Below are 10,525 nucleotides of genomic sequence, written 5' to 3' on the forward strand. Positions count from 1 at the left end.
TAATTCTATTTTTTATTATTATTAATATTAATCGATAGTACTTAATCTGGTCTTACATGCATGAATAAATTTTTATTTTAAAAAATAAAAATATTAATTGATAGTTTTTTTTATAATAATTTTTAATTTTAAAACTAGAATTAATAATAATAATTTTTAATTTTAAAAAAAATTATAACAGATGTGAATATGTTTATTATAAGGTCAAATGTGCGTCTAATCAAAATTCGCTCATTATCAAATGAGAGATATTATAGAAGTGATCAGTGGGAGAATAAAAAAAGAAAATTTTATTTAGTATATTAATTTTTTTTTAAATTACATTAATTAATTTTTATTTCATCGTTAACTAATATTTTCTATAAATTTTAGACAAAAAATAAATTTTAAAATTGTAGGAGTTAAATAGTTGTGTTTTGAAATTAGAATCACAAATTAAAGAAAAATATTTATATATTATAATACAGAAAATAAATAATTAACTATTAAAAAATATAGATTTTGAAATGATTACAAGACAAGAGAGTTAAAAACATAAAATTATATTATTTTTTTAAAAATTTATTTTATAAATTTGAGTTGCGCTCTATTTAATCTATTTTATTTTATTACAAGTTTAAGGGTATTTTTGAACTAAAAAAATGAAATTTGATATTTTTAATCAGACAAATTTAATTTTTTACTATTTTGAAATGGGAAGGATTAAGTAGTTAATTTCAATAAATTATAGGGATTAAAAAGTAAATTAGAAATATTTTTAAATTGAAAAGTGATATTTAATATTTTTCGATCATTTGTTGTATAATTTAGAGATAAATTTAAATTTTTTTACCATTTTGAAATAGAAGGATTAGGTAGTCAATTTCAGCAAATTATGGAGATTAAGAAGTAATGTTTCATTGAAAAAGGGAAATAATGGAAGTAAAACAGTAGATTGGGTTCCATGCATGGGGGGATATTTGCATGTTGAAAGAAAAGGGAGAGTGTCTGGTTGCCACTACAACTTCTGACAATGACTTGGCATTGCCCATTCTGCTACTCTCTTTCATCTATTTGCCCTAACATGCCATTCCCATTTGCCAACCAATCTCTGTTTCTTTCTTTCTTTTTTTTTTTTCTTTTAATTTTATATATAAAAAAAATAAATTTGTTATCAGAAGCCAACCAACCAATCACTCTCCATTTTCAGTGTGCTTAGTATTGTATTAAAGCTGCGTGACATTACTATTAAAATTGTATTAAAAAATAAAACCATTTCAGTACATTGCAATAACAGTTGAATATCAAATGCTCTATTTTTACTAAGCTCATGAAAGAGGGTCAGACTAGAATCTCATGATAACGATCAATCGCTTTTAACAACAAAATCAAACATCCTTCGTATTTGTTAATTTTAGCACACCTAGTTGATAGGAATCATGAAAATTCAAACGTACATGGTAACTATGAAGAAGGAAAGTACAGATGCTGAGGACTAAGTGAAAGTGAAAGACGGAAGCCAGAGATCCACATGCAGGTGTTATCGTTATTAGGGACACAATGCTATGGCCAAGGCTTCTGTTCATAGAAATTGGGAACCTTTGGACAATCTTTAATCAACCTTCCCCATTTTTCATCACGTGCATTTCACGTTACCTAATAGATAATGAAAGCTTCTTCCCAAAGATTGTAGATTTAGCCTTCCTAAATTCCTTGCTGCTATCTCCATGATAGCTAGGAATTCAAGAACATGAGCAAAAACATCGAAGGAAAATAAAGCAAGTAGGGATTGAATTGAAATTTTATTTCTCAATGCTACGAAGTACCAAAAAGAAGAAGAAAAATTCAAGAACAGTATGCAAGTAGAATAGGGTAAATGGCAATATTAGAAGCATTGTATGAAATTGATGTTTCAACATACCATGTAAAAGAAAACAAAAATTGTCAAGATCTTGCAGATAATGCCTCTTTAGATGGAACTGTTATACATAGAAAGGATGTTACTGACGAGACGCCGCTGACTGCGATCTGTCAGCAATCTTTCCATCTGGGATCTTGTTATCGCGGCACACTGAGACCTAGTTCTGGATCAAAATGAAAAAAACTACTCATTATTACCATTAAACTTCACTACCAAATAGTTTACTTAAAGAATTGGTCATTAGTCACATGAATCCTAATGAGAGCGTTTGATGCTAAATAATCAAGAAGGAAACGTTGTCTGTGCCATGTCCAAGTTGATTAGATCAGAAATAAAGCGGCACACAAAAAATAATAATCCATGGATGACCAGAGTGATTAGTTGTTGCTACCTACTGTTAGGACTAAACTCTACGCTATATAAAGACACTCGTTCACCATGAAAATAAATCTCATTGGCCAAGACTCTGAGAATTATTATTGAAGAAATTTTAGCACCCAAAAATATGAATATAAAAGAAATAATATACATTAGCCAAAAAGATCAACCAATATCAACTGCCAGACCAGCAAGGATAGAATAATGGAACTAGTCCACCTGAGCCAAAGAACGCACATGGGTACAACTTTTAAATTGCAGGTGCAAAATCAACCTTAAGACTCAATCTTAGGCTAATTATTTTGAAAATCAAGACTTCAACTAAAAACCTTTTTTAAATATTTGGACAGCATATGGAAGAGAGTAAAAAACACCAGCCACAACTGCAGTATACAGCAATCCCAAAACTAAACCATATGCCAAAGTCTTTTTCATGTTTTGGCAATTATCAGAGACACCTGCATAACATACATCAAATATTAACAAGCTCAATTATCATTATTTAGGTACAACACCTAAAGTCTCCCACAAATTTTCTTCATTTCTATTTTGCCCTCAACATAAAGTTATTCAGTTCTTTGGACCCAATCACCCAAATACAGCCATTAATCATCACCAGCCAATCCTAGTGATACTTGTGTTGATAATTGAAGTTTGGAAAGATGCAGAACGGTATTCTCCAGTAAAGAGCACAACAACATTAATAATTACCCATACTAACAGCAGAGCAATGTATCCTACAAAAGAAACCAGTCACATGGATCTCCCCAGTGATCATATAAAATAGCAGACCTTATATCTAAAGGAGGTTTCCTATGTTCTAGTAATTTTATGACTCAGAAGCTATATTATATGCGTGCCATCACACTTTTATTGTGTCGCTTCACTAATACTACTACATGTAAACTTTATTACTCAGTATTCACAAAGGAACATTGATGTAGAACAAGAAGAATACAAAAGGATCAAGAGAAACGAATTCTAAATAACAATCATAATAATAGTATCTCCTAATAAAATCTTGGATATAAGTATTTATAGTTTATCAAATAATCTAATTATAATTACAAGTGCTACCAAACAAAATTAGGAATACTAGATAAATTCAAACTAGGAAAATAATAAACCTAACAGAATAATTAAATAATAAAAGCCTAATAAAATTCTAAACCTAAAAATATCAACTTATTAAATTTACAGTGAATAAATAGATTAAAATAATTCATAAATCTCATCTTCCTTAATGCATCATTCTCCCATGATTGGAGAAAACTCAACCTTGATTTTTGTAGTGAGCAAGAATCAAGAACTAGATTCAGAGAACAAGGAACTTAATGTTCTTGATGGTAGCAGCAAGATCGAAACGAAGCAGCTTGCTTTGCATTCCTGGAAACATCAGAACATAGAATAGGAGCAAAGGAGTTTGAAGAACTTTCAATTTCCATTCGTTTCCTTGAATTGTTTTTCTTCAATTTCCATGAAGTCTCCATAGCTGGATTTTATTCAGTTTCTATTAGGGGTGTGCATCAGTCGGTTCGGTTTGATATCGAACCGAACCGGTCAAAACCGATTTAACCGAATTTTTTTAAATTGTAAACCGAACCGAACCAAATACGATAAAAAACCGAATCGAACCGAACAAAGATTCGGTTCGGTTCGAAATCGGTTTTTGATCTTTTCTCTAATTTCATTGAATTATACTATAATTTGGGCCTAATAAGAATGGATTTTAACCTAATATATTTAATTAATCATAAAATCCAATCAATTAATCATAAAATCCAAATTAATCAACAACTTCTAACCTAATATACTTAATCAAATATAATATTTAAATTATCCCAAAAACCAGTTAGCTTAATTTCGAAGCAAATTCTTTTGTTCACAAATTTGAAACTAACAGATCATTTGCTTCATATACAGGCTTCAAATTTCAGAGCAAAAGCCGAGATGAGATTCAATCAGCTTTAACTGAACATCAAAAGCCAACAATTTTACTCAGCAAATATAAAGTTCAAAATTTCCCCCAAATGTAGAGGGAATTGTAGGAGGCGCAGAAATTGATCCAAACATACATCAAAAGGAGAATGGTGAACAATGAGAATCCACACCCAAATGCAATTCGGGGCAAAAATTTTCTTTAAAACCATTAGAAAAACAAAAGAATGGAATCAATTGAATTTACCTTGTAGCCTTATCAATAGTTTTCGCCTCTCCAAATAACAGAATCAAAGATAAAACGACAGTCAATGACAATGTAAAGCGCTTGTTCATCTTCTGAAAATCTGCAGTGCGAAAGGGAATGTCCCACTGGGTGGGTGGATGGTCGTGGCTGCGGGACTGAAGACGCGAAGGATGGAGAGAAGAGGCTCTGGCTGGCTTTCGCGAGTGGGTGGATCCGTGGGTGAGTGGCTGCGAAACTGGCGACTAGGTGGGTAGATGGCCGTGGCTGCGGGACTGAACTGAAGGACGAGAACGGAGAAGGGACGAGAACGATGAGGAGACTCTTGCGACCGTCGGCGTGCTTCAACTGAGACTGAGGTTTGAGAGAGAGGGAGGTAGGTAGGTGGCTGGCTGTATGCGGGAGCGGGATGGGAACTTGGGAAAGTGAGGAAGTGAAGTGATATAACCCTATCATAAAACGGAGCGTCTAAGGCTAATTTGGTCGGTTCGGTTCGACCGAACTATTTTGTCTCTAAAACCGAACCGAACCGACCAACCCAAAATTTTTAAAAATTAAAACCGAACCGAACTGATTTTATTTTAAAACCGAACCAAATTATTAAATCAAATCGGTTCGGTCGGTTATTTCGGTTCTAACCGAACAGTTCTCACCCCTAGTTTCTATTATCTTAGTTGTCATTTCTATGACTTCATTTTCTTTGATCCCATGATAAATTCCTCAAGCTTTTCTTGCTCATTCTCATCAGGTTAGGTGCTACCCAAGTTTCCAACTCAATTTCATCATCTTGGAGGTCCACATGAGAAGCCTCCACAATTAAAGCTCATATTCAAACTGTTCTTTTTGCTCTTTAAATTCAGATTGCTCTTTTTGTTCTTGCCTTAACTCTTTAGCAACTCTTGATAACTCATCAAGCTCTGTTTTCAGTTTAATAGTGCTCTTGACAGTATCACACAAAATTTGGCTTTTAGTTGAAGGGAAAAAAAATTGTCTTTACAAACTTACAATTTCTAGCTTGTAAAATCTTTTGGATATCTCGATTTTATAATATAAATCACAATATATTTTAGGAACACCAACTTATTTATTCATCTAATAACTGAGATCAGTTAATTAAATTATCCTTTCTAGTAATTGGTTTCATCTTGTAGATGTTCGATGTCTGTCCAGTATCCAGTGTCCACAACATGAAATGTTATTAAAAAATTATTCAAAGCTCCTATCAGCCTTCAAGAGTAAGTATTTGCCTAAAAAAGCATCAAAATTTGAATCTTGTTGAAATTAGCATGAAGAGGTCCCGTCAAGATTTGCAGACAAGGCATATGACATGGCGGTTAAGCTGGAGCTGAGGCAGGAGCATGGCGATGGCATGGACTCTAGTGCACCCAAGCACATAATAGCAGTGTGCAATCAAGTGCTAAGTCAGGCAGTTCTTGACCCTAATTGAATTAAACTCACCACACATCAGACTAGAGTTCCGAATTTGGGAACACAGTCGCTAGCAACAAGTGAAGCTCCTAGGTGGTCCAAACTCCAAACATCTAAATCTGATGAGATTTTGGTGCGTTAAAGTTCAAGCCAAAATCCGACCCAATTGTGTCATATATTTCTGTCAACCTTCGAACGACTATATTTCCTTCAGGGGAGTAGCTTTGAGGTTGTTGGTTGATTTAGCAGTGCAGTGGTGCTTTGGTGTTTCGAGGAAGGGTGGGCAGTGGTGGGTTTTGGATGACATTAGGCTTCTTTTCTCTTTCGCAAAGCCTTTCTAGAACAAAATTGATGAGGAACAAGAACCAATAGAAATAAATTCTCAAGAAAGAAAGAAAAACAAATAATCCAGATAAACTAATTCTTAAAAGATTTTATTAACCTAGATATGGGTATTTATAGTTTATCAACTAGTTAAATTGTAACTAATTAGGAACACTAAACAAACACAAACTAAGAAAGTAATAAATCTAATAATTAACTAAATAAGAAATTTTAAGCCTCATAGAATTCTAAACATAAATATATAAACTTCCTAATTTTTCAATTAATAATAAACTAATATAATTTATAAATATCAGCTTCCTATATTGCATCTCATACAGATGTAGATCTAGCCATGGCCCAGCATTGGTACCATATAGGTCAAACCCAGGCTGGTGATTTTTGATAGGTCCATGGTTTCAAACCAAATTGGAACCAGGATTAAGCTTAGCAGTGTCGTTAAAGGCGATGGGTAAGGTCAATCCATGTGAGGCCAATCCCACCTTGCCTGGATGAGGCGCACCCAGGAATGGAGAGATGAGAGCCTTAGACCGCAAGATGAGAGACGCTAGGCAAGGTTAGACGCTGCCTCTCTGAAATATTGTATTTTTTTATTTTAAACAGCAAACACCAACCTACCTTCTCCATTTCAAGCTACCAGCTAATTAAGAACTGAAGAGGTATTTATCATCCTTACCTCTCTCTTCTCTCCTCTTCTTCTTATTTCCTCTCTCTCCTCTCCTCTTCCTCTCTTCTTCACTTCTCATTGCCTGGTGCAACAAAAGGGATTCAAATGTTCCTACTTTTTATTTTTTGTTATCTTCTCTTCCCTCCTTCTTGCCATTTCAGCAGGCATCAGCTTTTTAATGTGCCTATATATATTTCCCTAGACCTTGAACTGAAAATCAATAATCCGATTCAGTTCAACCTGCTTGTTATTGAAGAAAACAAAAGGAAAAGGATAAGCACTGGATTTTCACAACCTAGATCAGAACTGAAACCAACCAGAACCGTCTAAAATTGGCCCCACATGCTTGGGTCAGGGCCTAGGGGGACGCTTCATACTGCAACCCCTAATCCTTCCAACCTCTTTTCTCCTTTTTTTTAAATGCTATTGTTTAAATGGAAACAAAATTACTTCACAATCATTAACTCCTCCAATTATCCTCCCTAAAAATTCTCTCCAATTTGGTTTGTACTTTGTAGGTGAAATAAATGTCCTAAAATGCATTGAAACCCATGAGGAGAAAAAGAATTTAAAACCTCACATTAGCAAAGAAAAAAGAGTGAATAATATAATGGAATTTTGATTGAAATCCTAACCATAAGTAGGCAAATGCTCATATTCAAAGATAAATTATATCATATTCCCAATGGTGAATCCATAAACTTTTTTTTATCCAGGATCAACATATAAAAAAATAAATAATAAAAAATTATCAAAACAATATAACATTAAGATCTTAAGATTGGACTATAAAATCTTAATACCCTAAAAATTATCAAGAACTGCATACTATATAAGAAACCACTGTCACTCATCCATTTACCTTAACACTTCAATATCTTGAATCAGTTAGAAAAGTACTATATACCCTTCTTTGGATTCAACTTTTATCAAGAAAAGACAGCTTGATAATTGGATTTACGAGAGATCAATTTAAAACAATGCATGCATATATAAGTTTTTTTTTTTCTGAATCAAAAGAGAGCTCAGTTAAAACCCTCATTGATAGAGTTACATCCACCTTCCACCACTACATATTTCCCCATAAGTGCCAAAATTTTCATCTATGAAATAGGCGTGCACTAAGATTCAAATATTCTCAAGTCTTAATGTCAAAAATAATGGCAAGACATGAAAATTTTAGCTCACTCTAGGCCACAGATAATAGCTTATTTATGATGAAAAACTAGTGCTGACCTTAAAGCTATGATAATGAAGACTTCAAGATCTTAGTCATTTAGATATTTTTTTTTTTGTTATCTTAGTTTTTTCTGAAACGCTTTAAGTTTAAACTAGCTGATATATATGTATGTATGCATGTGTGTATATTCTCTATTATGCTTCTTGTTTTGAGTTGTAAGTTATGACATGCTGCACCTTTTTTCTCTTGCATTTTCTTTAATTATGCATAAGGAAGGCCTATAACCATAATAGTTTCCTAATAATCCCCACATAACAGTTATGCAGACTACCATTTCAATGCACATAGAGAAGATCTCCCTTAATTTACACCCTAAACAAACAAAAAGCTTGTTGTAGTGGTAATTCCAACAGGGCAGGAGAACAAATGTTCAAATAATTTACTTTAGGTTTCAAAGAATTAAAATATGAGAGACAAATTTAGTAATTTACACATATATTCTGTTATGCTTCTTGTTTTGAGTTATGAGAGGCTGCATCTTTTTTCTCTCTCGCATTTTCTTAAATTACACATTAAAGGCCTATAACCATAATAATTTCCCTCATCCCACATAACAGTTTGCAGACTACATATCGTGCACAAGATGTCCCTTAATTTACACCCTAAAGAACCAAAAAGCATGTCGTGGTGGTAGTTCCAACATGTTAGGAAAACAAATCCTGAAAGTAATTCATTTTAGGTTTTAAAGAATTAAAATATCAAAGATAAATTGGCACACATAATTGTAAATCCATTATAGGATTGCCTAGTCTATACAAAGAGTAAGCTCACAGAAGAAGATCATTTCATATCTTTCTGGCCTAGACAACTGTAATAGCTATTTATGATTTGACATTTACTCTGCAACAGGAAATATTTAATCCTGGGGAAAAGTTTATAACATGGAACTGGATTGTAATCAGATGGCTGACAGAAAGGACGGAAGAACAGGATTGCTACATAAGTTTTGGGAATAAAATCACTCAACCCACCTGAAAAAACATTATCAAGTTTAAGAATGGAAATTTCACCCAAGAAAACACATCTCTTTGTATGGATTATAAGACGTATTGTATACAGAGGAAAAAAGAACCATAAAGACATGGGAATAAAATACTAAACATTAAACAACCTATTGCTTGGAACTAAAATTGAAACTTGAGATATGACAGTTTATAAGTTTCATCTTGGGAAATTTATAAGTTCAAGAAATTGAAAAGCATCAATTCATAAAGATAAATCGCAATGGCTGGACATGCTTCACATGACCACTTAGCAAGGCAACAAGCTGGGATACTAGGCAACTACTTTCAGCTAATTACTACATTCAGAATACAGGAACATAAAAAAAGGCGAATGAATTTAAGCATGAATCAAGTTGAGCAAGCACATTCATAACAAACCAATAAGTATGGACTAATTATGAGTAAAAAGTTGCTTACACATACTAAAACAAAAAGATTGGAGATTATCAAACTCCTGGGTTGGCACTGCAGAGCATACCCTGAGACAACGAGCGGGAGCTCCTCGAATCGATGCCAAGGCACGAAGTTAACCGAGCTGAAGAGACCGCCGAGTGCAAGGGAAGCAGAGATTGGAGAGCACTCAACTGAGGAACTGACCTGAAACAACAGTCAAAATAACTTTTATTATCTTAATTATTCGAAGAGAACCGGTAGAAGGAAACAACCTCAACTGCAACAATCAACATTCAAATTAAAAATATTCTGGAAAAAAAAATGAAACAAGCATTGGAAGGGTTGCAAAAGGACTTGCCTTGGAGATGTAAGAAATGAGCGAGAAAGGAGCTGTGAGGAAGGAATAGGATTGGGTTTAAGGGTGGGCTTGTTCACAGCGGATTTGAGCAGAGAAATGCTCGACCTCGAGAGAGATCTATAACGAGACGCCATTTTCCAAAATGGCAAAAGAGAAATGTTAGGTTGCAGCCTTGCAGGTTTCTGATTGTTTTATGCAAAGGGTGCATTTGGGTTAGGGTTTTTGTGGGGTTTACAAGGAATTGTTCTCTTGCCTGAAACTATGCCGTTTCGCCTATTCAGCTGCATTGAATTTGAAATTGCAAAAACCATATTTAGTTGAATTTCATATTTTGTTTTTTAAGATAATATTTTATTGGATGAATTGCTTTCAAATCCTGATTTTTTGAAAATTTTTGAATTCATTTCTATTATAAAATAATTTAATCAAAACGTCTTTATATTTTATAAAATTTTTTTGAAATGGATATTTTATAAAATTTAACTATTTAATTTTTATATAATTATTTTAAATATTTATATTATTTAATTTCTATAATAAAATTATATGTATTATTTAATTTTTATAATTATAAATAACTATTATATTTACTTTCTTTAATTAAAGCTACAATAAATTAATTAATGATTT

The 10,525-nt window shown here is 33.0% G+C and overlaps 1 protein-coding gene across 4 annotated transcripts; it reads right to left on the bottom strand.

The window, feature by feature from the left end:
• Window positions 1-1,762: 1,762 nt before the first annotated feature.
• LOC110603041 (protein NONRESPONDING TO OXYLIPINS 2, mitochondrial) lies at window positions 1,763-10,111 on the bottom strand. 4 transcript variants are annotated; one of them, XM_021740691.2, is made up of 4 exons: window positions 9,896-10,111; window positions 9,623-9,741; window positions 9,052-9,111; window positions 1,837-2,063 (listed from the first exon to the last, which is right to left on the bottom strand). In XM_021740691.2, coding segments are annotated over exons 1-4 (315 nt in total). In that variant the 5' UTR covers window positions 10,030-10,111; the 3' UTR covers window positions 1,837-2,061. The 4 variants fall into 4 exon arrangements, with proteins under 4 accessions (XP_021596386.1, XP_021596385.1, XP_021596383.1 ...); XM_021740694.2 differs by lacking the exon at window positions 9,052-9,111 and having other exon boundaries at window positions 1,763-2,063; XM_021740693.2 differs by lacking the exon at window positions 9,052-9,111 and having other exon boundaries at window positions 1,763-2,063; window positions 9,568-9,741.
• Window positions 10,112-10,525: the final 414 nt, after the last annotated feature.

The sequence above is a fragment of the Manihot esculenta genome, chromosome 16 (assembly GCF_001659605.2).
Source record: "Manihot esculenta cultivar AM560-2 chromosome 16, M.esculenta_v8, whole genome shotgun sequence".
NCBI classification, from domain to species: Eukaryota; Viridiplantae; Streptophyta; class Magnoliopsida; order Malpighiales; family Euphorbiaceae; genus Manihot; species Manihot esculenta.

Coding starts and splice junctions, on each gene's coding strand:
- LOC110603041 (XM_021740691.2), bottom strand. CDS start 10,029: ATGGCGTCTCGTTATAGATCTCTCTCGAGGTCGAGCATTTCTCTGCTC. Junction 9,742..9,895: donor TCATTTCTTACATCTCCAAG/GCAAGTCCTTTT, acceptor CTGTTGTTTCAG/GTCAGTTCCTCAGTTGAGTG. Junction 9,112..9,622: donor CTCCCGCTCGTTGTCTCAGG/GTATGCTCTGCA, acceptor ATGTTTTTTCAG/GTGGGTTGAGTGATTTTATT.